The sequence below is a fragment of the Epargyreus clarus genome, unplaced genomic scaffold, assembly GCF_041222505.1.
Source record: "Epargyreus clarus isolate Ecla_fem2 unplaced genomic scaffold, WU_Ecla_fem_2.2 ptg000015l, whole genome shotgun sequence".
NCBI lineage: Eukaryota > Metazoa > Arthropoda > Insecta > Lepidoptera > Hesperiidae > Epargyreus > Epargyreus clarus.
The window spans coordinates 13330951-13356535 of record NW_027332223.1 but is presented as its reverse complement, the minus strand read 5'-3'; the positions used below and the strand labels follow the sequence as shown (position 1 = coordinate 13356535).

Sequence of the window (25585 nt, the reverse complement as noted above, 5' to 3'; positions counted from 1 at the left end):
TGTGACACATGTCAAGATAGTTGATATAAATTATTTACTGAGGTTTTGATTTTCGATAACGGATAAAATAAGCGGCGATAAATCGAACAGAACAATAAATCACCAACACCAAGAAACGTTAATGTTAGTGTTATTTTAATAAATATCTTGATCGTTGTCCTAAGCAGTATTATATCTTTAGTTCATATTTAGGAATAATTCTGGAATGGATACAGGTTTGTATTTTTTTTCGTTATTAAAATAAGTCGTACAATGACTCGTGAAACGATTTTATATGACATACATATTTAAAATTCATTAGTATATATTTTTTTCTTTCTTTCTACTATTTTTCAGAGTTAAAACGACGTCAGGTTTCTATTGATCAAATGAATGCGCTTCTGGAGTTTTTAAAAGAACACCAAGAATTAGCGAAAGGGCTAACTCGCGGCCGGCGCGGGAAATTGCATACTCTGAAGTTATGGAATTTATGCGCCAAAGAATTGAATACGTGCAAAGATGGTGCAGTCAAGGATGGAAAAGGTTGGTCTAAGGTAAATAATATACAATAGTAGGTATGGTTATTAATAATATATAAAAAAAAGAACAGGCACTGTAATAATAATATTAACAACTGGATTTTTTTTTCATTAGCCACAATTCATAACAGTTCTCACAAAGATTTCAAAATTTGATGACTTTCTAATTGAGCAGTTATTATAACGCTCAAACTAAGTGTTCAAAGGGTTCAAATTCAGGTTTCTATTTTCACCCAACCAGACATCGAACCAACCAGAAATCTAATGATGAACAGTATGTATATTCATCTTTGTCTGTCCACAATATCAGCAATGTAATTTTATTATAGGGATTTATATATTCAAAATGTGGTCTCGAAGCTGTTTAAAATATAATTAACTCAAAAACATCCTATCATACAGTAATAATTTCAGTATTGGTGTGACTGGAAGTACAGAGTGCGGCGCCGGGCCTTGGAGCTGAAAGCTGCGAGGGAGTCCAACAAACCACCACCTGATGGCATCACCCATCTGTCTCCTATGGAGGAGAGCATCCTTGGCATTATTGGAGAAAATGCTGTCGAGGGGGTGGTGATTAAGTGTGATCCTTTGGGAGAAGAGGTAGGGATATATGACATGAGAAATTATTGTAACATTCAATTATATGCTGTTTGATTTAAGATTTTATACTTTTTTGGAATTTTATGAAAAACTGATTTGCTAAACATTTGATAATAAAGTGGATTCTGTGGATGGAATCTAAATTTCAGTAATAAAATGCTTACTATATTATAGATTACTGGTTTTTTTTTGGCAAAAATAATTTCAGATCAAGAGTTCTTAAAATAAAAGAAGAGAGTTGTCTATTTCATGAGCGCAAGTTTGGTATAACAAGTGATTGTAAATTTTATACATTTTTTTGTTACAGGGCACTTTGGAAGAGCCAAATGACGATAACCATAATGATGATGCATCGTTCAACCAGTATCCAGGTATGTGAGACACATATATTAATTGGAATGCTACTGGTTGGAACCATTTTATATGTTGCTATAAATATACAAAAACCTTTGTGATATTTATTTAACCTAAAGTCGAAATAAAAAAGAAAAAATATGTTGTATGAGACAAGTATATGAGGTGTTAAAATATTGGTGTTATTTTTCTATGTTCATCTTCAGATAGGACTGATCCTGTTTGTGATATTACAGAGATCAGAGCTATAGGGTTAGTGTGTTTCTAGTCATAATATTTTACTCACAGTTTATTCTCTTATTTTTCAGTGGCGGAACCAAGGCAAACCAGGTCTAGGAAGCGACGGCATTCATCAAGACAGGGCTCAGACATGATCGATGCAGATAGTCATGGAGAGCTGAGCAGCCCAACTGAACGGAAACCCAGAGTCAGCGCAGGAAATGCATGTGACTCCGGTTAGTACACGGGGGGCTGGGCACGGGTCTCTCATAATGAGAAGGATTAGGCCAAATCATTTCCAAATGTATATTGGTACCAATAAATCAGGGTTAATTCTATCTCATGTATGTTTGGAATAATTCTGGAAGTACTAAGTGGAACATACCTGGATTGGTGAATTGATTAATCTATAATTATTTCTCAGTTTTACATACAGTTACAATAGTATACAACTCTCGAAATTGGTGCAGTTTTAAAGAAAATTTCAAATACTTCTTAATATTTGTTTTAAATTGCTTTCAATCAGTATGAATCATTAAACGGATTTTGTTACAAAATTATAAAAGTGTTACATGAAAAGACACACCATAACTGCGTCTAACATAGCGCGCAGACTACGTGGGATTGAAAGTACAAGGCGGAAGATGGCAAATTTAGTTAACAATGAAATTAAGTGAAATTTTAGGAAATACCAAAGACACGTTATTCAGGAGCTCGGGGAGGTTGCTATTATTACCGGAATCTGCGTAGATTCCAGGAGAAACTAAGGATGTTATGAATATGTTTCGGATCTGGATATGGATTCGAAATTATTCGAAACTCATATCGGATTCGGTTACCGTTTTGGATATTTTATTTATCGGTTTATTTTGGATATCCGTTAGTTTCAGTTAAAAGGCAACTTTACGGAGCTCCCATAAAGTTGCCTTTAGATATCTTCGAGCTAGAAAGTGGTAGAACTCTTTGTGGTACGACTCCGGCGGCACCACCGCCACTCCTATTTTTGCCTCACAACAGCAGTGTTGAGCGCTGCTGTGTTATGGTTTGAAGGGTGTGATAAGGAAGACGTACTGTTCCGAGGTCAAAAGTATGACACTTTTCCGAGGCGTTCCAGCTTAGTCCTCAGGGGTAGCGTCGCACCTGTGGCCGACTCCAGGTAGGAATATCTAATCCTATCTGGGGTTGATTACAGATGTCCATGAGCGGCAGTGGCCTTAAGGTGGACTGCATGCTCTTCTGCTACTCCCATATTATAAGAAAAACAAAATCTTAATTTATGTATATCCCATTTTGTTTCAGATAACGACGATGATGCAACAAAGTTTCTGCAACTAGAGAGACAGAAGTTGGACAACTCTAGAAGCATAAAAGATTCCTTACAGACCATTGCCTGTGAAATGACAAGACTGACTGATATTATGAGCCATATTAGAGATGTATTAATAAATAGAATAAATATTTAAGAGTACCTTTTTAAGCGGTTTTATTTGACTATAAAGTTAATTATTTGTCTTGGACACTATTATTAGGTAAAGTATAATACTGAATGTGGTAAATTAGAACATAAATAATTCTTGTTTAATAAAAAATCCTCCCCGGCGGGGAATCGAACCCCGGTCTCCCGCGTGACAGGCGGGGATACTTACCACTATACTACCGAGGATAGTGACTACTGCATAATCTACTATCAGAAAGTATAATTATTGGAGTCTAAGTCTAAGGCGTGCAAGCTTAGCAAGCAAACATACGAACTCACTTTAGCATATAAAATATTAGTTAGGATTATTTATTACCTAAAAATTAATGTACCTAACCTATACGACTAGCTCTTAACGAGGTTTTAAGCGTTTAACACTTTTTTTTGTTTACGAGGGGGAAACCTCCAAAAGGTACCCGACGTTTGTTGGCGAACTCCGGGCTGTCCGATGGAACATAACCGGGTATCCTCTAAGCGCGATACCCCGATCGGGCTCGGCCCTGGGGGAGCAATTTTCGCTACTCTCACACCATATGGTGTTTACGACGATATGCAACACATACCGTCGTCCTCCTTGGGGTCGCTTGCTGGAAGGTTCGAGCTCCCACTCTTCCCGCCCGCAACCCCGGAAATCCCTTTTAGTCGCCTCTTACGACAGGCAGGAGATACCGTAGCCCTATTCTAGTCCCGGGACTACAGGAACAAACGCTACTTACACTATAATTATCTTATTATTAATATAAGCTCCTATCAAACAGACCTTGTTACGAATATTTTTATTAGTTGACATCATTAATCGCAAGACTGACAAGGTCCTTTGATAAAATTATCATCCAACAAATTTCACAAACGTTATTTCTGTTTGAAAACCACGTTTTTGGTGTAGAATAGAATAGAATAATTTATTTGCGTAGAATAGGTACATAATCAGCTGTTACAACATTTAGGTCCTCTTATTCTGCTAACAATACGGTAGCATGCAAGTTATCAAAAAAAAAAAATACAATTATAAAAAAAAAATGTCAATAGAATCAGTTGCAAAGAAATTCATTTATAGGTATTAAAAAAAAATCCACAATAAATATGTACATAATTTAGATTTGAAAATATTTGATATATGAAGAAGCATGTGGGTTAGGTTAGGTTAGGTTAGGTTTGCAAGTAAGTAGGTTAATAATTTCTATAAATTCGTCACCTACTCAAAATCAATGTAGGTTCATATATGTACCTATGTATCATAATTCAGCGTGAGATGGGGTAAAAGTCTGTTTGCTACTTTTAAACTATTACATGAGTAGCATATTCATGGATGACAATGGAGTCTCAATCAAGTGGACAGTCTCTATGTTATAAAAAAATCATAGTTACAGTGAGTATGTACCTACGCTTATTTAAACTAACTAAAAATAACATCCCATAGTTACAACACATGGTCACGTTGTGTAGACCGCAACTTTTTACAAAGTTAAGCAACATCGGGTGCTATCGAGAGTTAGATGGGTGACCGCAAGGGGCAAGTTTCATGCGGGGTTCCGTGTTTCGATAAATATTGTTGTACCTACGGTCAGTCCAGGCTGTTATCGATGGAAATCATTCACTAAATTTTATTAAAGGTTTTTTGGTGGTTATAAACAACATGTCGCTAATCAATTAGGTAGGGTTCTTTCACTAATATGCGTTCGTGTACCTACCATGATGGACTAAGCAATATAAGAGTGGATCGGAGTAGGTACCTAAGAAATTTTAAACAGTTTTTAGTAAAGCGCGCTTTAGGTGCAACCTCTTCTCTCTTCCTCTCTCTATGAAGTTGGTTAAGTCATGTCCACGTGCGGCAGTGACCGCTTCCCGTCAGTTGCACTGCGTCTATAGTTTTCTACTAGATTATTTTTAAAAATAGCCTCAGTCTTCCTTAAGCTAGGGAAGAAGCTAGTGCCCAGGAAGAGCATATAAAAAGCGTTAAAGACAGTATTTTTAATACCATATTAGTAAAATCAAACGCAATAATACTTACATTTTAAAATGAACATTTCATAATCAAGCGTGGCGTTTGAATTAATTTGTATTAAATTCCCAATAACGTAACCGATAAACAAGACAAGCCGGGATCAAACAGTTCACGCTGATAACGAAAAGATAGAGTTACACGAAATAAGTTATCCACAGTTCACAATCACTCAAACACGAGATACGTTTTCTACTATGCAATTAACGTCTACACTGAAAGCTTCCACTCATTGATTTAACTAAAGTTATTTAGTAAAACATAATGACTCGGACTGTGATATTAGTGGTAGCTTTATTTGTAGCAAAGTGAGTAAGTTTAATGAGTTTGGAAATGTAGTGAGATTTTGGTGTATACTGAAATATTCATATTTCCATTAAAAAATTTTGGTGCATCGTAAGTTACTAAATAAAATGTCTTATGTGTATCCCCATAACATTTCTCTTTCAGTTGTCATGGAAAAGTTGCTGTAACAGAAGATAATTTGCGAGATCCATCTATAAATGTTATAAGCAAACATCATGTAGCCGATAATTCATATATCCACATAGATTTACCAACAAAGACGAGTAGTAACCTTGAAGATTTATTAAAGAAAGTAATTAAATTAGACGCAGATAATAAAATTAGTGAAAGTGATGCTAATATTATTATTAGAATTGATACAAATACTCAAAGCAATGATGATAATGGTGAAGCGCTGATATTAACGCCTCTGTTAGAAAAGGGCCTCATCGAAGAAGCGAGAAATGCGTCTAGAGTTGACAGATCACTGTTTTTGGGATTTGAAAGTTATTCAGGATTTTTCACAGTAAATAAAACGTACAATTCAAATGTGTTTTTCTGGTATTTCCCCGTGATAAATAAGCCAGTTAACGAAACACCGTGGATCATTTGGCTTCAAGGTGGACCTGGTGCATCTAGTCTTACTGGCCTTTTCGACGAAATTGGACCTTTTAAAGGAAGTGCCGACTCTTTAAAACGTAAGCTTAAACTGCATGTACTTATGAAATGTAAATTAATCTCTAAACACTTATTTGCACAGTCTCAAAACACAAAACCCAAAGTGTTTGTCTCTTTTTTAAGAAAAAGGATACCTAATCCACTAATCGTGCTAAAGCTTTTAACTTACAAAATATAGTACCTACGATAAGAATGTATTTCGTTTATTGGTTATTTTAATAAAAATAATTTATTATTTCTAGCGAATCCGTACACATGGCTGCAAAATCATTCCCTTTTATTCATCGACAATCCTATAGGATCTGGTTTCAGCTTTACTGATCATGCTGACGGATTTGTTAAGGATATGGCTACGGTATGAAATAATTTTCTTATTCACTATTATTTATTATCAAATTGAGGCAGACCTGCTGGGCGGATATCTTTTGCCAAGTGGAGGAATGGAACGAATCATGGAAAATCAGAACCAGAAACTTGGGTCCATTGTGCGACTTATCAGGTGGCCCCTTTGTGGATTGGCACGACTTAATAACCAACTTCTTTGTCAAATATTTTTGAAATCGCTCCATTCATGGAAAATCACAGATAGATCACTTATGGAAAGTTATCGTCCAAAACCGATTACGATCTTGTTGTATACTTTACAAATTGATTTTAAATCTGCAATTTGGAAATAAGACAGTATTCATATAAATACATATCATTCACAATTTCAGTATTCGAAGCATCTGTACAGCACGGTTAAGCAATTCATCCAAGTGTTTCCAGAGCTAAGAGTTGCGCCGCTCTTCGTGGGTGGCGAGTCATACGCCGGCAAATATGTGCCAGCTCTCGCAATGGAAATACACAAACACAAAAACAACCCAGGACAAGATATCAATTTACAGGTTAAATTATATTTTAAGGAACATTAAATTAAACTACAAGAGAAGATAAATAAATCATAAATCAGTTAATAGATCATTCCCATTTTAATTTATTGTTTCATGTGAAGTAACCAAATAATTTCTTAATGCAAACATTTTCTGTTATTAAATTTGTTAAATATTACTGACGCCCCTTGAAAATATTATTGTGAAAAAGGAAAATATCTTTCATCTTTGAAAGAATTTTTGAGAGTGGAGCTACGAGGAATAGAAAATGAAATAATATTATAAAATCGTTGTTATACAGGGTGTACTTCTTGGCAATGGATACGTGGACCCGGCTATGATCTCACAAGTAACACAGCCATTTTTATACTTCGGCCTTCTCGAGAAGAAACAAATCGAAGCTCTTGATCCTCTGCTCAAGGCGTTCCAGAATGACATAGCCAACAACAACAGCGTGGGCGCTAAAAACGTAAGTTGCCCAAAAAGGAAGCAGATTCATTGGCTCTTGGTACGATTTGACCTTTTCAAATCGTTAACACATATTTAATGATTATAGTTCGCCATCTTATAGAAAAACGAAGAGATATTGCGTTAGATATTTTTATTCATTTAAGACTTAAAGGCAGTTTAAGGTCAGCTGTCACATATTTAACTGATTTTAAAATAACAATGTTTTTTTTGATTGAATATAAACAATAACATCTTCCGTCGATTTTTTAAACCTGTTTTTTTTTTGTAGAAATGGATGAGCCTGATTACCGCGCTATTATTCTTAACGCATCAGAAGCAGGCATATAACTTCCTGAAGGACGAAATGCCGTTCGGTCGTTACTCACCTTTCCTAAAGAAACCTGAAATCAAAAAGGCTATACACGTCGGCTCGATCAGATTTGCGGTAGTCAACTTGACTACTAATATGGAAATGGCTCCAGATTTCTTGAGTAGTTCTAAACCGATTTTCGAGAAATTGTTAGAAGATTATCGAGTGCTTGCTTACTGGTAAAGTATCAATTTATTTTTATTTCTTTTGCTTGATTTTTCCAATTATGTCGAAAAGCTGTCATAACTTCAGGCGATCCAACATAGGTTCCAGGGTCATCAATTTATTTGTGAAAGATCCCAAGTTGGACGACTGCCTTGTTTAAATCGGGTTTAGCTGTATAGAGACTCATTTTCTTTATTTACGACAGAGGAAATATCTTAAGGAGCCTTTAACTCAACACCTAAAAAATATTAAATAAGATTGCATTTTTTGCTAAAGTCTACCATCACGTACTTGGCCAGCGTGGTGCAAAGCCTTAATTCTCCTGGTGGACAGGATCGCAGGACTCGAAGCAGGACTGTGAAGAATTGATGATGACACATATCAAATCATTAATTATTTGAATCACTTGTTCATTAAAACAATAATACATCGTTTTTTTAACATTTCAGTGGGCAACTAGACCAGATGTTGCCATGCGTGTACACTTCCGAGAACTACCGCACGTGGAAGTGGAACGGAACGGAGCAGTTCCTCGAAGCGACGAGATACCCTTTCTTATTCAACAACAAATTGGCTGGGTAATGTTATAAACACACTTTTTTGACTAATTACATATTTTTTTCATTAATTAGACGTTAAAGAAATATCCTGTACACGGACCGCTTTTTTAATAATATATTAAATTGTATTGAAAGTGATACGACAATCTGTAAGTTAACTGCCTTCAGCACCGCCACGGTAAATGAAAGATTACCGTGGCGGTGTTGAAGGCATTAATTACAAGAGGCGATGGTAAAGCTCTTTAGTAATAGTCAATTTTAACCAATTTGTGCCTATACCAGTTCGAAATTCAATAAAATAATTGATAAATTTAAAAATTCTGACAATAAATTAGTTAAAATTGAATATTATTAACGGGTGTTAATCGATTTAGATAGTAATGAATCTGTGGCTGATCTTATCTAGGTCTTCAACCTAAGGATTGATCGCAGATTACCATTGCTGGCATCTACTAATCACCTTCAAGTGCAGGCTCGTTTGTTCTTTAACAAAACTTCTCGTATGTAGGTACAACAAGAGCGGCGGTGGGTTAACGGAGGTGGTAGTACGTGGAGCGGGCCACATGGTGCCGGTGGACGCGCCGGCAGCCGCGCAGGAGCTGATCACGCGCTGGACACACGGCATGCCGCTCTCGCAGCCCGCGCCGCTGCTCGAGGGATCCTTCTTACGACAGTTCGTCGCTAACAACTCCGCCATCTATTTGTAGAATATGCAGTCACCCTACCACCCAATAAATTTGCAAGGGAACCACGCACCGATGACGTCATATTCGTGCAAATGACGATAATTACATACAATTGCTGTAATTTTACTGTTGTTTATTACTTCGTCCTTCAACATATTTTCACTGATATTGAACTAGGGAAGAGAAAAGTCGCGAAAATTGATGATGTTATTAAATAATAAAATAAGTGTCATAAAAGAGAAACTAATGAACAATAAAATAGCTTATGTAAATCTGTGTGTATACTACTTATATACCACTTGAAAGACTAGCACTATTAATAATGTTTTGTAATAAATCTAAATAATTATATTATAATATGTATAAGTTAGATATCTATAAAAATAATCTGTCTTTTTTGCTCTGCTGTAAGCTTTGAATGTTTTTAATTTGTACAGTTATACTAGTCGTCTAAATGCCGTTGTAATAAAAAAATATGAGACCTACTAGAGCCATAGGTTGTATGTTCATTTGAACCTACGTGGTATTACAATGTTTTAATAAAAGCTTACATATATGATTGTTTAATTGAAAATACTTACCTAATATACATGATAGCAGTCCTAGTTATTCTATTGATCAGTCATATTCAGGACACATGTGAAAATATATCTGTGATCCACTTCAAGCAGAGCTCTTTCTATATGGAGTTGGTCACAAATGTCCCAGGGGCGGCAGTACCCATCCACTTATCGTCAGATGGACTGTAAATTTTATTTGCTACACCAATCTTATAGAAAAAATGTGGCTGATCTTAGGTAGGGCTATAATACCAAACATTAGGGGCTATAATATCAAACAAATGACATTAATGTAGGTGACGTAATTAACATCATATGTTTGTAGGACACTGAAGTCACAATATTCGTAGGTAAAAGGTACGTAAGCTCAGCCAGCTTTGATGAGTTGATGACCTTCGTTATCATTATTCCATGAGACCATGACCATTGATTTAATATTGAGCAGTGTTGCCAGTGCTACTGCTTTAGATTTTTCTACTGAAATGGTAATTTTATTGCTTGTTTCGTTCCTGAATATAACTTGTGTAGATACTGTTCATTTATCTAAAAATTGTAACATTTGACATCAAACAAACCAATTCAATGTGTTTTTTGAAAAAATTATCTTTTCTTTTCGTTAATTGTCCCTATTTTTATCGCAATTGGGAATAGATGATACCTAATTCTTAGAGCATCAGTAATTTAGATTGGTATTCGTCTGTTATTTTTTATCAAGAACTCTAGTGGTATAATTTTGAATGTGGAACGGGCAACACGAATCTGGAAATGCCACACAACGACAGACAAACTTATTTTGATATTTCTATTTTAGTTTCCTATGTAATCTGTCTGAAAAATCTTTGCTCTACTATTTGCGGTTATTATTATTGTTATTACTGACTTACGATGCATAATGTAATCACCGCATTTTTTAAATAGCAATAAATTTTAAATGTTTAAATACCACTTTTATAATTCGCAGTAGTCTGTTCATTTTATAATTTTCTTTCAGTTAAAACATGTAAAATAATAAAGTTCAAATTCTCTACATTATGATATATACTTTTTGAGTACCTAGTGACTGAAATAATATATAAAATAAATATTTAAAAATGACTAAGGACAAGGGACTGTTCGTATTTTTAAGGTAAGTTTTATTTATTTTGTTATCATGATAAATAAATTACTCAACACTATCATATTGATTGTAATTTATATCTAATCATTGAATCAATTCAGATAATCGTAGTAGAGTGATAGCTTTTTGAAAATGGAATTTGTAGTTATGAAACATTGCAAAATAATTATTTGTGATTTAATTATTCTGTCATAATTATTTTGCAATAAGATAATAAATTGCATCTGCTACTTTCATTAACATTATTCCACATACATTAATCTAGGCAAGTTATGTGTGAATAACATTTATTTTATTATGTTTAACAACTTAACAATCCAGCTAGAAATATGATATTTCATTTTTATAATTATAATTTATGTTAAATTCCGTTATTGCTCCCTTTACATTTTTTGTAAAGCCTTTGTGGCCTTTAAAATAATGTTATTAAACATATATTGTACACCTATAATACAAGCATTGTGATTTATGATTCTTTAGCAAACAAGAGAAAGTAAATAAATGATGAAAGTTAGCGTTATCGTAACATAACACTGTCATGTTCTGTTATACGTTTTCGACTATTGACTCTATTTACTCATAGATTAGTATATTTACTTTGTAGGCAGATAGATATATATCTAAGAAACAAACAATAAAATTATTAGTTCATATATATGTATACAGGTGTATAGTTTATATTATTTGTAATTGTATAGGTAATTCCATTATTTGTTATGAATAATGAGGTCAGAACATGTATTTTTCCACTGTAATAATGCTTAATTCTTAGAAAAATCGTGACTTAACGCTAATGCAAAAAGGCAGCGAAATCGCGTAAGTTGGGTAAAAAATACTAAGATACCTTATGTAAGAAATATGATGGGATTTTGAATACTTTACAGTACATATTCAATTAAGTAAAATATAACGTATCTTTTAAATATCATATTTTTACTGTTTTACTAACGCATAATCTATGTACTAATGTCAAACATTAACAAAACAACGAAGACGAAAAATTAAATTTACAGCCATAGATTAGTAAAGATTACTCACACCTAACAAGAAAATGTACCCAGTTTTGAAAATTGAAATAGTTGCGTAAGAAAGTTTTGCCACGTCTCCGTGCTAAAATGGCCCTAAAATATTTGAAATCATTATTTATTTATTATGTAAATTACGCAGTATTAGTTATTTATTCGTCAATTTTCTCTAACAATGTTTTTATTTGTCAAGAATTCAAAAAAAGAACTTACTAATAAGCCATTTGTGGCTTCATTTAATTTCAAGGCGGAGAAGTATCTTTACTAATCTATGTTTACAGCATTCACGGTAAAACGATTTTTTTGGTAAAATTAAAAACACAATACTTAGTACAAAATAAGTACCAACAATTACAACCAATTTACAAATATTAAAGTAAAACACGCTCGATTTAGACTATTTTAAAGTAAAACACGCTCAATTTAGACTAAGTTATTTACAAATTTTAAAGTAAAACACGCTCAAGTTAGACTAAGTTATTTACAGATTTTAAAGTAAAACACGCTCGATTTAGACAAACCAATTTACAAATTTTAAAGTAAAACACGCTTGCTTTAGACAAACGGTCACTTTTTTGCACTATTGTGAGTTAGAGTTAAAATGCTTGTTGGATTTAATTAAAGCCGAGGCTCGAGCGGTTTATTTTAAGTATGAATGTCCGACACAAAAATAAAAGTACCAGTCTTAATTGTACCTATACGCCAATTAAAGAAAATAAATGAAGTACCTATTTGAGTACTTATAGCGCTTTTATTTTTTATGTTTTGGATGTTTATACATGTTTTTACCATTATAATGTCATTACCTGAATTAATGTATTGAGCATTCGTAAATGTACACAAAGCTTTTAATAAGATTAAATAGAACATTTGAAAATAAAAACCAAAAAGTAAGTTTATACGTACCTTCTACCGTCCCAATAAACGCAATATAGGTATGTAGAGTGGTTAGTTTAACGCCGTATTTCGTAATGCAAAACTTAACTCATAATCTAATAAGCAATCGATATTCAAAGCCAAATACATCAAGATTTAACCACGTATTACTTACTCGTTCTTTCTTTACTTTTGAGAAAAAGCTTCACAAATATTCGTTATTTTGCCTTACTTGTACCATCCTTAAAATCAGAAAATGACTGCAAACAATACTATTACAGCATAGATTAGAAATTAATTATCTCTTGCTTAAACGGTGAAGGAAAACATCGTGAGGAAACCTGCATACCTGAGAGATTTATATAAAAAAATCTTAAAGGTATGTGAAGTCTACCAATACGCACTTGGCCAGCACGGTGGACTATGGCCTAATCCTTCTCATTCTGAGAGGAGACCCGTGCCCAGCAGTGGGACAGTAAGGGGTTGTTGATGATAGATTAGTAATTGCAGAAATACTTGTAGTGGCTGGGGCGCGCCATACAAACCACATTGTAAACCTTGAAATTTTTTAGCGTAGTAGGGGTTATTGCCCCCGTGGTGACTCTGAATCCAGCACTGATCCTCACGCCATATATCAACGACAACAGAGTGGAAGAAGCAAGGAATCTGTCCCTGGTGGACTCGAAATTGTTCCTAAATGTGACCAGCTACTCAGGATTCTTTACAGTGGACAAAAAGTACAACTCGAACGTATTTTTCTGGTACTTCCCCGTACCTGAAAAGGTGGTTAAAGATACGCCATGGATCATTTGGCTGCAAGGTGGTCCGGGAGCCACGAGCATGGTAGGCCTCTTCGACGAGATGGGGCCTTTCGAATATAACAACGGTGAATTGAAATGTAAGTGAAATAAAGTAATTAACATTCCAATACAAATATTTTCCCTGTGCAGCATCACCTTTCACATTTATAAAGGTGGATCTTAATGCAGTCAAGTAGCCCTCGATTCCAATTGATATTTTAAATTCATGTGTTTGTCGTTGAAAAGTCAGCGAAAAAACGGCTCCATAAAAACTGGGTAATGTCAGAAATAAGTCCAAAGTCGGTGAAAAAGAGTCCTCCTATTACTCTAAACTTTTGCTATAATGTCATGGATGGACTGAAGTCCAATCTTGGATTTGCCGATTTTGATAAATAAAATCTTAGAGGAAAATTATGTTCCACGACTTGCAGAGGACCCTTTCGCATTCAGCTCCGTGCGCGGGTTTTTAAGCATGCAAAACAAGTGACTCACGTTGATTAAGTCATTATATTTCCATATGCCACGTTTCGAAACCTAATTATAAGTATAAAGATTTTTGATAAGGTTAACTTTTTTATACAACTAGATAGGATACGTCAAGTAACTGATTATTTTACATTAAATTACCTTCATTTTGTGATGTTTGTTCTCATCAAATACATTATATACAGTAAGTATCATTTTTGGTAAATATTAATTGCCGCAACAAACACTTCTGTTAATCGATTGCACTAATTCGGTTGCGTTCATGTCATAAAAAATAGTATCTAAATGCAGCATGTATTGCGAAGAAAATTGATTTGAAAAGTTGCTGTTATTTTGACGAAGTTTTCCTGTTGTGACATTAAAAAATAAACGACGGACAAATAAGGCCACTAACACTCTGGCTAAGTGCGGATTGATGGACCTCATATCTTCAAGATTTTTTTTACAAAATGATCTACTGAGGCATATTTATTTCCTTATGTTTTCCTTTACCGTGCACAAGCAAATTAACGCTATAATTAATTTTAATACGCACATAACTTCGAAATAGCAAATGTATCTAAGATTTGAATCCTGACCCCCGAAGCGCGAAAAGCCTAAATTCATAGCACTATACGTACCATCCTATCATTTTTTTTTATAAATATGAGGTTAGGACGATGTAGATTAATATTTTATTCCTTACATGCAGAAGTTTTAGTATCTACTTAATCTATTTTTACCACGATTTTATTAGCTTGACCTGTATGTATGTATGTAACGGAATCTTTGGATTCGATTTTTACTCACTTTGAGCAGTCCGATAAATTTAAAATTTTGAACAATTGCCAAGAATCAATGACAATACATGATTTTAATAATTTTATCCCATGCACCTCATCAGGATCGTCAGGAATCAGGATTAACAATTTTCGTTGTGCGATTTTAGCGCGGCTTTTAAACTATGTTTAGTTTGTAAACTATGATTATTAATATTTCAGATCGCAACACCACATGGTGTAGTGAGTACTCGATGGTGTTCATCGACAACCCCGTGGGAGCTGGTTTTAGTTTCACTGACGATATGGATGGCTTACCGCGTGATATGGAAACGGTGAGATCACTTACTCTTTTTATGAAGAATTAAAATCTCTTAGTCTATGTCACTAGCGGGCTAAGCGGTAGGGACCGCCCCGGGGCTCCGGTTTTGGGGGAGGGCCTTCAAACACAGTTGCTACCTTTCCAATAAAAAGTAGTGGTTGAATAGCTCGTCTGCTATTCCTTAATATAAGAGTAACAGACGAGCTCCTCCATAATATAAAAAAAAAACTTATATTTAAATATATATGAAAAACATTTATACAGATTACCAATTATGGTTCAAACATAATGATGTCAATATATTGTTCATGGGCGCCATAAGTATAACTAAATGCTTCCGGTATTCTATTTTTGTAGGTCGAAGGTAACATGGTACGGTATGGGATGACATGTAACATATTGTGTATTTGATCAAATCTTTTATAATTTTGCGATAATACTAAAGTTATTCCCTATCTTCTGAATATTGTTGTAATGGAAATACCTTCTTGTGCAACATTATTTATAGATAGGTACAATAATAATACGAGGAAAAAGCCTGGTCAATGACGTGAGAAACTAATAGACATTTCAATTGAATTTATTTGTTCCTACAGATGTATACATTACACAAGATTTTTTAAGCGAAATGCAATAAATGCGAACCAAGGTCTTCGCGGTGATTAGTCAGTCGATACTCATGAACAAGGAAAATACTTCAGTCCTACACAACATTGTAAAGCATGCAAATGGACTACATTTTTTGCTAGTACCTTTTTTAACAGAACCGAGCCGGATTTTTCGACTTTATTTTTATAATTGTTATTCAGAACCAGTGGCGGACTAAGGTCGTCGGAGGCCCGGGGCGGAAAGTAGAATGTAGGCCCTCCCTGTAAAAAGTTTGCCAGTGATTCGGTGCCTTTTTTTCGCTGACGGATACACATTTCATAGATTGTTTGGGGTTCTGGCGACCTTTTTTGGCGAAATGTGTTTGGAGGGCCCTAAGATCGTAGGTCCGGGGCGGGTCGCCCCTTCTCCCCCCCCTCCCTTAAGCCGCTAGAGTTCAGAACAGTTTGATGTAGCGTTTAAAATGTTGTCAAGGGTTCTCGTGTAACTCAATGCTTTTTGTATTACATTTTTTTACATGTTTTTTTTTATTTGCGATTTTAAGAGTACTTACAATATAGGTGTTTTCAAATTCGAAATAAATTCGATATACACACAGGCATACTTTTAATTTGTTATAGGTAATACTTTCAAAATTGTCGGAATAGAAAACAATAAAAGGTTCGTGTTTATTTTATTTACCTGTTCATATATTTTTCCACCTGTTTTCTTGAGTAAATGAATTTCCTATTTTCCTTATCATCGGATCTTCTGTGTTATCAAGGGTAGCTACGTCACTGCAGAATCTTCAAACTATTCTTAGAGTAAACCAATGTAGTAGTATTTTGCTACTGAAGGACAAAGGTACACATACGAGTAGAAAGATAAGAAGTAGTATGGTTCGACCGGGAAGGTTCTACTACTACTGCCACATCTAAGTATTTCCAGGTTATAATAGTTTTTACGGTGGAAAGGTGTGGCGACTTACAAATGAGGGAACCATCTTAGTTCTCAAGAATAGCATGTGCTTCAAATAAAGACCTGCTCTGTATGGAGTTGCTTGCAAATGTCCATTGGCAGTAGTAACTACTTATAGTCCACTTTGAATATGAAATGAATCGTGTCGCCTTTGCAAATAGTATGACTGCTAGCAACAACTTCAGAGCGGACTAGCAGTTTGGCGCGGACTATACCATCAAGTAGACTGTAATTTGCATGCTCGTTTTCTACTTCAACCTTATAAAAATCAAGAAACCTTATTTGTTTTCTAGTACGCAAACCACCTGTTCAGCACCATACAACAATTCCTGAAGATATTTCCGGAGCTAAAGAAAGCACCACTATACATAGCGGGCAGCTCTTACGCGGGCCGGTACGTCCCTGCCTTGGCCACGAAGATTTATGAAGCTGACCCCAATGAATATAACTTGCAAGTAAGTACATTTTTATAGCTGTAGCCAAGGGCGTTTATTGGGGTGGGGGTTAGATTAGGTTTTCGCTCCTTCCCTTAGCATAACACGGGCGAAGGAAAAAATGTTATGTTTATGCTTTGAAACTTTATTCCGAAGTTATTCTTTACTCATTCAGGATGAAGTTAGTCTGCAAGAAATATAGTCATAGTCCTACGAATATGCTATTTATAATACGCATTCATATTTGACCTCGTTTTCATCAAATTTTGATTTTACAATGCTACATGTAAGGCGTTCTGTACCCTTACCATGAGTTTTTACGTTTTGACAAATATGACTGTTTTGGTATTTGTTTACGCATTTGCCCATACAAATTCCAATCAGCGCCCTTAGCGGATTGTATCAGAACTATAGTGTCAGTAACGTAAAATTAAATGTCTAAATTGACAAAATGGCGCCTTATGTTTTGTCTCTCTTTGTTGCGAATATTTGAGACAGACAAAAAGACTTGAGCACTTATTGTTATGCTTACTCAGTCTACTGAAGCAAACGGAACAGAATAATGGATTGGTATGATTAAGTATGTTTAGCTTTGTTTACTGGTATTGAGTTAAGTTTATAGTTACTCTTATAATAGTCATTATTGACTATTATAATAGTAATGATGGCGCCGATTATCCTGATGGTCTATTAATGGTCGTGGTTGATATAATATTTATACCAGTTTATTACATGGTTCGGAGACCACATTAAACCGTTACTTCCGGTTATTGAAAGTTTGCTAGAACTAATGAGAGGAGTTATGGACAGTTTGAAAACATGACACAGACTGAAACCAACAAACTACCACCCAACTGTTGCAATTGGACCAGTTTCCAAGCTACCTTAAAAAAAGTAGGATGTAGTGAAGTTTTGGAGTTTATCTGCTTATAGCATCATTGATGCACTTCTCATACACATTTACGTCATACAGCTGGGCACGGGACTCCTCTCAAAACGAGAGTAATTAGAACAAACACCATGGTCTGTAGACCGTAGCGGGGCAAATTTGGCCCTGAGATTTAAATCATGCCATTTGATATTAAATCTCAGGGCGCGGTGTGACAATTCTAATTTCGTAGTATGTAGTAAGAACTGCATACCCATAGATTCTTTCTTCTTAACTTACTTTATTTTATTATCAATATTTCGCAGGGGTTAATTCTCGGCAACCCAGCCTTAGAACGCGAGGCCATAATGGATTACACCTCAGTGTTTTACCAGTGGGGCATCATCGACCAGCAGGGCGTGCTAGCGGCCAAGCCCTTACAGGACGAGTATAACGCGGCAATACACAATGGACAAAGTGAACTGGCGGTTGATGTAAGCTTTTAATTTTATTGTACAAAAAAGGTGGTAGAACCCTTTGTGGTTGAAACAGGTTGAGTCCAAACAGTTACATTAGGTAAACAGTTTGTTACGTAATATTTCTTATTATTTAAAATTTATACTTTTAAATAAAAACAATGTACATCTGTATAAGTACATGCATTTTATAATATTTATACTGACTGTTTTTTATTATAATATAGGAGTAGCAGACAAGCATGCAGTCCACCTGATGGTAAGTGACTACTGCCGCCTATGGACATTTGTAACTAACCCCAGATAAGATTAGATATTCCTACTGAGGTCGGCCACAGATGCGCCGCTACTCTTAGGACTAAGCTGGAACGCCTCGGATAAGTATATCTCCCTTACCACACCCTTTAAACCAGAACACAGCAGCGCTTAACACTGCTGTTATGAGGCAGAAATAGGTGTGGCGGTGTTGCCGCCGGAGTCGAACCACAAAGGATTCTACCACATTTATGCACATGTGTGAAAAACATAACCCTCTGAAGTATACTAATTCAATTGTTTTATGTTTTCAGCTTCGCAATAAATTACTCGACAAATTAGCAGACATAAGTTATCAGAACAACATGTACAACGCATTAAAAGATGACGTAAATGATCTCGAATTATTCGTAGAGTATATTACTAAACCTGAAATTAGAGAGGCCATTCACGTGGGTGACCTAGGGTTCACGTTCTCCAATGCAAGTATTCATAAGAGTCTTGCTCCAGACTTCTTGGCGAAGGTCACTCCGAAGATTGAGACGTTACTGGATCATTACAGGATATTAATTTACTGGTATGTGAAATATTTATTAATTAAGTATGTTTATTATTAAGTGTGTACTTATTATTAAGCAGCGATAGCTTAGTCGTAAAAAAAATCTATCTCTTGAATTGATTGATGGGTCCGAGGTTCAAATCCGAGACCTCTGATTTTTCAAAGTTATGTGCGTATTAAAAATTATTGCTTGCTTAAATGGTGAAGGAAAACATCGTGTGGAAAACTGCGTATCTGAAAAATCTTAAAAGGAATGTTTTCAAAGGGTATGTGAATCAATTTGGATTTGGCCAGCGTGGTGGGCCATAGCCTAATCGTTCTCATTCTGAGAGGAGACCTGGGACATTAATATATTTATTTATTTACATCCCAACAGCAATACATACAATACATTATATAGCACTTAGTAGTATACTATAGTAGTATTCATAATAATAAATCTCGCATGAGTGCCAATTATAGGCGTGAATAACGTATATATATAAGTTTATATTAATGGGTTGATGGTGTATAGAACTCTTATAATCATTAAATATTTTTTTTAATTATATACAAATTGCATCTTTTAAAATTCTCTACACGGACATTCTCTCATAAGCCCGCTCCACATTCTCGCGAAAATCTCGCGACAACGCGATAAAAGCACGAGAAACGAGAATGTGGAGCCAATACGAGGTATTACCAATTTACCAATTACCAATTTAAAGGTGGTAGAACCCTTTGTGGTTTGATTCCGGCGCAACACCGCCACACCTATTTCTACCTAATAACAGCAGTGTTAGGCGCTGCTGTGTTCCGGTCTGAAGGGTGTGGTAAGGGAGACAGACTTTACCGAGGCGTTCCAGCTTAGTCCTCAGGGGTAGCGGCGCATCTGTGGCCGACCTCAGGTAGGAATATCTAATTTTATCTGGGATTGATTACCGATGTCCATGGGCGGCAGGAGCTACTTACCATCAGGTGGACTGCATGCTCATTTGCTACTCCATATAATAAAATAAAAAAAATACGAATCGGGGTTTTCTCGCGTTCTCGCGAGATTCTTGCGAGAATGTGGAGCGGGCTTTACACTTTTGTGACATTACGTTGTCATTATTCCAGTGGTCAGCTGGACATGATGGCGCCGTGCGTGGGCAGCGCGGCGCTGCGGCGGCGCGCGTGGCGCTGGCGCGGCCGCAGCGCCTTCCTCGCCGCGCCGCGCACGCCCTGGTGGCAGCAACACAGGCTGCTCGGGTACGATATATCTATCTATACTAATATTATAAAGAGGAAAACTTTGTTTGTTTGTTTGATTGTAATGAATAGGCTCATAAACTACTGCACCGATTTTAGAAATTCTTTCACCATTCGAAAGCTACATTATCCACGAGTAACATAGGCATTTTATATGAAATATATTTGATAAATAAATTTTGAGGCGATACAAAGTTTGCAGGGTCAGCTAGTAATAATCTAAATATACAGGGTGAATTTTTCAAACGGGCCTTCAGGGCCAAATCCGAAACTATAAGGATTAGCGAAAAATGCTGAAAGAAGTTACGAGGCCGATTTTGATAAAAATTAAAACTGCATCATTACTTTTTTAAAATAACTTTTTCCCTAGCCGGGAATCGAACGAGTTCATTTTGAAAAAAAATACACCCTCTATATTATTCCACTATCGGATAGTGTTGCTTATAAGGATCAAAATCTGGGAAGTAATGATAAATGACAAACTAAAGGAAAAGCCTCAATTTTAAGAAAATACATATTTTTTCATATTAATTTGGCAGTTAAGTTCCCGCCATTCATCAATTTAAACATTTCGCGTATTAACATTTTTTTTGGCTCAATGCTTCAAATCATTCGAAATGGACGTTTTGTTCTTCAAGAATTCATATTTTTACGTCCGATTTAGATAAGGTTACTTTTAGGACCATTATAATAGATTTAACTTGCTATGGGCGGAGTTTCGTTTAATAAAGATGTAAAACTGACAATTTGCTAGAATGTCTTTTTCGAGTCAAATCCGAGTGATAACTGAACAAAGAGATATAGAAAATAATATTTACTGTTTAAACAATAAAAAAATATTATTTAATCACTTATCTATTGTTATTAAAAAATAAATGCTAAAAACGGCGGTAATTTATTTGCCAAACTATTACTTTCTCAGACTAAGCCGTATGTCACGGTTATAACATCGAATAATTAGTTGATTAACCGACAAATTCTTCAATGGTATGACTTATGTAATTCTAAAGAATTATACATAAATCATTTGTTATGTATAATCCTTAAGGATTAGTATGGCAATGTATGGAAAAATAAGCATTTTCTTCAAAATTTTCCTTTTCCTTTAATTTGTTACATAACATTACTTCCCAGAATTTGATCCTTATAAGCGACACTATCAGATGGTGGAATAATACAGAGGGTGTATTTTTTTTCAAAATGAACTCGTTCGATTCCCGTCTAAGGAAAAAGATATTTTAAAAAACTAATGACGCAGTTTTAGTTTTTATCAAAATCGGCCTCGTAACTCCTTTCAGTATTTTTCGCTAATCCTTATAGTTTCGGATTTGGCTCTGAAGGCCCGTTTGAAAAATTCACCCTGTATATAACTCAAAGGTGACTGACTGACATAGTGATCTATCAACGCACAGCCCAAACCACTGGACGGATCGGGTTGAAATTTGGCATGCAGGTAGATGTTATGTCGTAGGCATCCGCTAAGAAAAGATTTTGATCAATTCTACCCCCAAGGGGATAAAATAGGGGATCAAAATATTACTTCGTAACGCGAGCAAAGCCGCAGGCAAAAGCTCGTATATGTATATAATCTTTACTAATCTAAAACATCAATGTGACGCCATAGATTAGTAAAGATTACTCACTCCTAACAAGAAATGTAACCAGTTTTGACAACAAATTGTCACTGTCATCTATTTTCGTGTTTCAAAAATATAAAAAAAATGTAGTTTTTAGTCCATTTACGAATGAAACGATATTTCTCCGCACTTTTTTCATCGATTTCGTGTTTTTGTACCACTTAACTGGGCATATCGGCATTGTTCCGCGTAAATTACACCATGACAGCTATTAAATGGCTGACAAAATTGTCAGCCGTTTAAGCCATTTAATGGCTTCCGTCAATTACAAGGCGGTGAGATGTCTAACGGCGATAGAGTAATTCTATGGAATCACAATGAAAAATAAACACAGTCCAAACAATACCCATGATTCTATCAACTACAGGAGTCATACCACGAACACTTCAGCCTTACTGCAGATATCCACTATTACATGTACATTCTACATAAAGGTGTCATTATAAATACTTGCAGGATAGCTAGAAAAGGTCGTCCGAACCAAACAATCGGTGAAATGTGTATAAAACAGCGAACAAGTAATTTAATTAAAAAATCAAAAACCCGACTGCACTAAACAGGCTGATTTAGAATTACCAAAAACGGTGAAATAGGCGTTTCATTATTTTTATGCAAAAAGCTAAATACAAAGTTTCATAGTAGGTATCTGCTTCAAAATCAAAAGATGTTAAAACAATATTATCCTATCCTCGTAGTGCTCATTTACGCTATATAAATAACCTATGAGTAAAATGCCAGCACTCTAAAGTGCAGCGGTTTCCCTTAGCGTTGATCTCTGGCACAGCAACACTACTCATTTAGTCAGACAGTCATCTCGATGTAATATATATATGTATATGTATGTGTAATCTACCCTTTTAATTTCCTTTGTTTTGATACCCTACTCGATAGGTTTGGTATTTTTTTTAAAACGTCTTACTATTTCGCAAAAAAACCACCATTTACGATCTATAAAAGATTTATCCGGTGATTATATTACCTCGTTAGGGGTAGAATTTCATTATTTTTATCCAACAAGCCTGATACAACATTTTATAGTGTTTGCTTCAAGATTGACGGTTGTTCAAATGAACTTTTAACCCTTATTTTACCCTCTACGGGGTTGATTTTTCGGAAGGGGATAGATAGGTGTGTCTTTGTTCCTACCCAGAAAGCCAAATACTAAATTTTATAGTAGTTGCTTTAAAATTAAAGGATTTCAAAAAAACTGATTTTCCCTATTTTACCCTCTTAGGGGTGGAATTTCCAAAAGGCCTTTCTTAATACTTATTTACCCTATATAGCGAACCCATGTGCAAAATTTTAAAACTCTAACATGAGCGGTTTTGCCTGTACGTTGATTTCTGAAAAATGAAAAAGTCATTTAATTAGTCAGTCAGTCAGTCATCTTGCTGTTTTATATATATACAAATATGTTTTTATAATCTACGTTTAATTTACTTTCATTTGATACCCCACTCGATAGGTTCGGTTAACTTTTTTTTTAAATGTGTTACTATTTCGCGCCAAAAATTCTTTTCTCTAACACCTATCTAAGGACACTCGGGTCATTGAGACGAATATATTGACACCTTAACTGTCGAAATTTATCCAGCCGTTTGTAAGATCGGATCAAATAAAGAAAGACAAACATACAAGATACGCGCGAAGAACATAACCCTTCCTTGGCAGTCGGGTAAAAAAGTCGCCGGAATCACACATTTGTCGGGGACTAAGTCTATGACTTATTTGTAATTTTGTAAAATCATATTAACTTTTACACTGGAGGCCTCCATTCAACTTCCGCCCCGGGCCTCCGATGACCTTAGTTCGCCACTTCATCCACGCTCCGAGTATTCTCACCATAATCATCACGGATTGAATTCCACTCATTTTTGGGATCGTTTAAAAAATGTTAATGATTATCATTTTCATCAATCGTATTTGGTATAGAATCATGTACAGGTATTTGGTTAATTAAAAAAAAATCTTTTGCAGGTACGTAAAATCTGGGGGTGGCCTAACAGAGGTGTTGATCCGAGACGCAGGTCATATCGCACCGATCGACAAGCCGGCTGAGGTGAAACAACTCGTCTTATACTTTATCCAGGGGCTGCAATTGCAAAGTCCCCCTAACTACCAACTGAGTGCTGAAGACCTCCCGGAGTACAGAGATCTAGAAGCGGAAGAAACCAGTAACGCTGGCCTGATCGTCAGCATCTTCATGAATGTGCTACTGGTTCTGTGCGTAATAACCCTGGTGTTGTGGTTCCTCACGTGGAAAAGGAAGAATGATGCTCTCTTCATACCTCTCAGGGAAGACATCTTCAATGTAGCTTAGGTGTTCAAGATGGAAATACGATTGAAACTTTCAACGCCTATTAGTTATACTAAATCTTAACCAATTTGCCTAAGGGTCGAAACAAAGCTATTGTAGGCAATAATTGTCTTTCAAACTTTGGTAGGCAAAATATTGGTTAAGATTGATTTATTGTTACTAATAAGGATTAGCCCGTTCAAACGGCTGATATAAGAAATAATTATAAATTACAGCCTTGCTTTAATTAGACTGTTTGGCATATGTTAAGACGCCGTTACCTAGCTCCGCACAGATTGCTATATTTTATAGTCTGTGAGCTTCGATCACTAATAAGAACTGTGAGCGATTAAGCATTTACTTTTCGAAACGGATTTTAAGTTTGATTTTGAATAATTGCTAAGAATTGTACTTACTTTATACTATGACTGTTGGAAGAGTATTAAAAATAAGTTAAGTATTTCAAATATTTTTTTATATTATTAGTACTTAACTAACAAGCAGTCAGTCTACCGAGTAAGTGGCCATGGACATGTATAATCAATCCTAGGTACCTCCTATGGACTAAGATAAGACACTTTGTTTAAGTGTCCATTAAGGGGCGAAGGGATGAAGGGCGGGAACACAGAAGCATTTAATACTGTTGTAATTAGAAATAGATGGATTGGTGGTACCACTGGAGTCTGAGTGTGGTTCTACCACCATCCAAGCACTATATTGATACTATTAAAACTGTTAGATGTAACTGATTATCATATTAACCTATTTTATAAAATATAAACATACTAAGAGTGGATCTGTTGTGATATATTGTAATTGTGTTAAATATTGTAAAGTTATAAGTACTTAAGCAACAATATTGTACCACTAAAAGTGAAGGAATTGTACAATTTGTACATACATGTATAATACGATAATAATACATTTTGTAATGCATTTTCCTAAACAAAATAAAAATATATTGAACTGTAACTATTGTGTTTATTTCTTATAGTGTTTGAAGTAAAGTTTCCAAAAGTGACTTACGGTAGAAATTGTAGTGTTAAAATCGTCACGTAAATTAAAAGCGTTATGCTCCTCGGTATGT

At 35.3% G+C, this 25585-nt stretch overlaps 3 protein-coding genes and 1 non-coding gene across 7 annotated transcripts; 3 read left to right on the top strand and 1 right to left on the bottom strand.

Moving 5' to 3' along the window:
- The first annotated feature begins 5 nt into the window (after positions 1 to 5).
- Positions 6 to 3164, top strand: LOC140748210 (uncharacterized). Of its 2 annotated transcripts, none has more exons than XM_073080970.1 (6): positions 6 to 123; positions 337 to 533; positions 933 to 1118; positions 1426 to 1489; positions 1781 to 1927; positions 2991 to 3164. In XM_073080970.1, exons 2-6 carry the CDS (start codon positions 369 to 371, stop codon positions 3152 to 3154), a joined length of 726 nt encoding a protein of 241 aa, XP_072937071.1. In that variant the 5' UTR covers positions 6 to 123; positions 337 to 368; the 3' UTR covers positions 3155 to 3164. The 2 variants fall into 2 exon arrangements, with proteins under 2 accessions (XP_072937071.1, XP_072937070.1); XM_073080969.1 differs by having other exon boundaries at positions 6 to 215.
- Positions 3165 to 3282: 118 nt separating this feature from the next.
- Positions 3283 to 3354, bottom strand: TRNAD-GUC (transfer RNA aspartic acid (anticodon GUC)). The gene has a single exon. It is a non-coding gene; the product is annotated as a tRNA-Asp (tRNA).
- Positions 3355 to 5341: 1987 nt separating this feature from the next.
- LOC140748205 (venom serine carboxypeptidase) lies at positions 5342 to 9473 on the top strand. The gene is made up of 8 exons (XM_073080960.1): positions 5342 to 5478; positions 5621 to 6153; positions 6376 to 6488; positions 6850 to 7020; positions 7307 to 7474; positions 7745 to 8004; positions 8440 to 8568; positions 9059 to 9473. The coding sequence occupies exons 1-8, from the start codon at positions 5435 to 5437 to the stop codon at positions 9255 to 9257; spliced, it is 1617 nt and encodes a 538-aa protein (XP_072937061.1). The 5' UTR covers positions 5342 to 5434; the 3' UTR covers positions 9258 to 9473.
- A 1072-nt stretch (positions 9474 to 10545) lies between these two features.
- LOC140748206 (venom serine carboxypeptidase) lies at positions 10546 to 25470 on the top strand. Of its 3 annotated transcripts, none has more exons than XM_073080962.1 (9): positions 10546 to 10652; positions 10788 to 10922; positions 13387 to 13712; positions 15081 to 15193; positions 17037 to 17198; positions 18372 to 18539; positions 19091 to 19353; positions 20434 to 20565; positions 24180 to 25470. In XM_073080962.1, the coding sequence occupies exons 2-9, from the start codon at positions 10888 to 10890 to the stop codon at positions 24520 to 24522; spliced, it is 1542 nt and encodes a 513-aa protein (XP_072937063.1). In that variant the 5' UTR covers positions 10546 to 10652; positions 10788 to 10887; the 3' UTR covers positions 24523 to 25470. The 3 variants fall into 3 exon arrangements, with proteins under 3 accessions (XP_072937063.1, XP_072937062.1, XP_072937064.1); XM_073080961.1 differs by having other exon boundaries at positions 10548 to 10690; XM_073080963.1 differs by having other exon boundaries at positions 10557 to 10690; positions 10854 to 10922.
- Positions 25471 to 25585: the final 115 nt, after the last annotated feature.

What these genes read in the sequence shown, in the direction of transcription:
- LOC140748210 (XM_073080969.1), top strand. An exon ending in ATCGTTCAACCAGTATCCAG is followed by an intron (nt 1,490 to 1,780) that starts GTATGTGAGACA and finishes CTTATTTTTCAG; the next exon opens with TGGCGGAACCAAGGCAAACC. An exon ending in AGGAAATGCATGTGACTCCG is followed by an intron (nt 1,928 to 2,990) that starts GTTAGTACACGG and finishes ATTTTGTTTCAG; the next exon opens with ATAACGACGATGATGCAACA.
- LOC140748205 (XM_073080960.1), top strand. Translation starts at nt 5,435, where the DNA reads ATGACTCGGACTGTGATATTAGTGGTAGCTTTATTTGTAGCAAA. An exon ending in GACAAGATATCAATTTACAG is followed by an intron (nt 7,021 to 7,306) that starts GTTAAATTATAT and finishes GTTGTTATACAG; the next exon opens with GGTGTACTTCTTGGCAATGG. An exon ending in ACAGCGTGGGCGCTAAAAAC is followed by an intron (nt 7,475 to 7,744) that starts GTAAGTTGCCCA and finishes TTTTTTTTGTAG; the next exon opens with AAATGGATGAGCCTGATTAC.
- LOC140748206 (XM_073080962.1), top strand. Translation starts at nt 10,888, where the DNA reads ATGACTAAGGACAAGGGACTGTTCGTATTTTTAAG. An exon ending in TACCGCGTGATATGGAAACG is followed by an intron (nt 15,194 to 17,036) that starts GTGAGATCACTT and finishes TTTGTTTTCTAG; the next exon opens with TACGCAAACCACCTGTTCAG. An exon ending in CAGCAACACAGGCTGCTCGG is followed by an intron (nt 20,566 to 24,179) that starts GTACGATATATC and finishes AATCTTTTGCAG; the next exon opens with GTACGTAAAATCTGGGGGTG.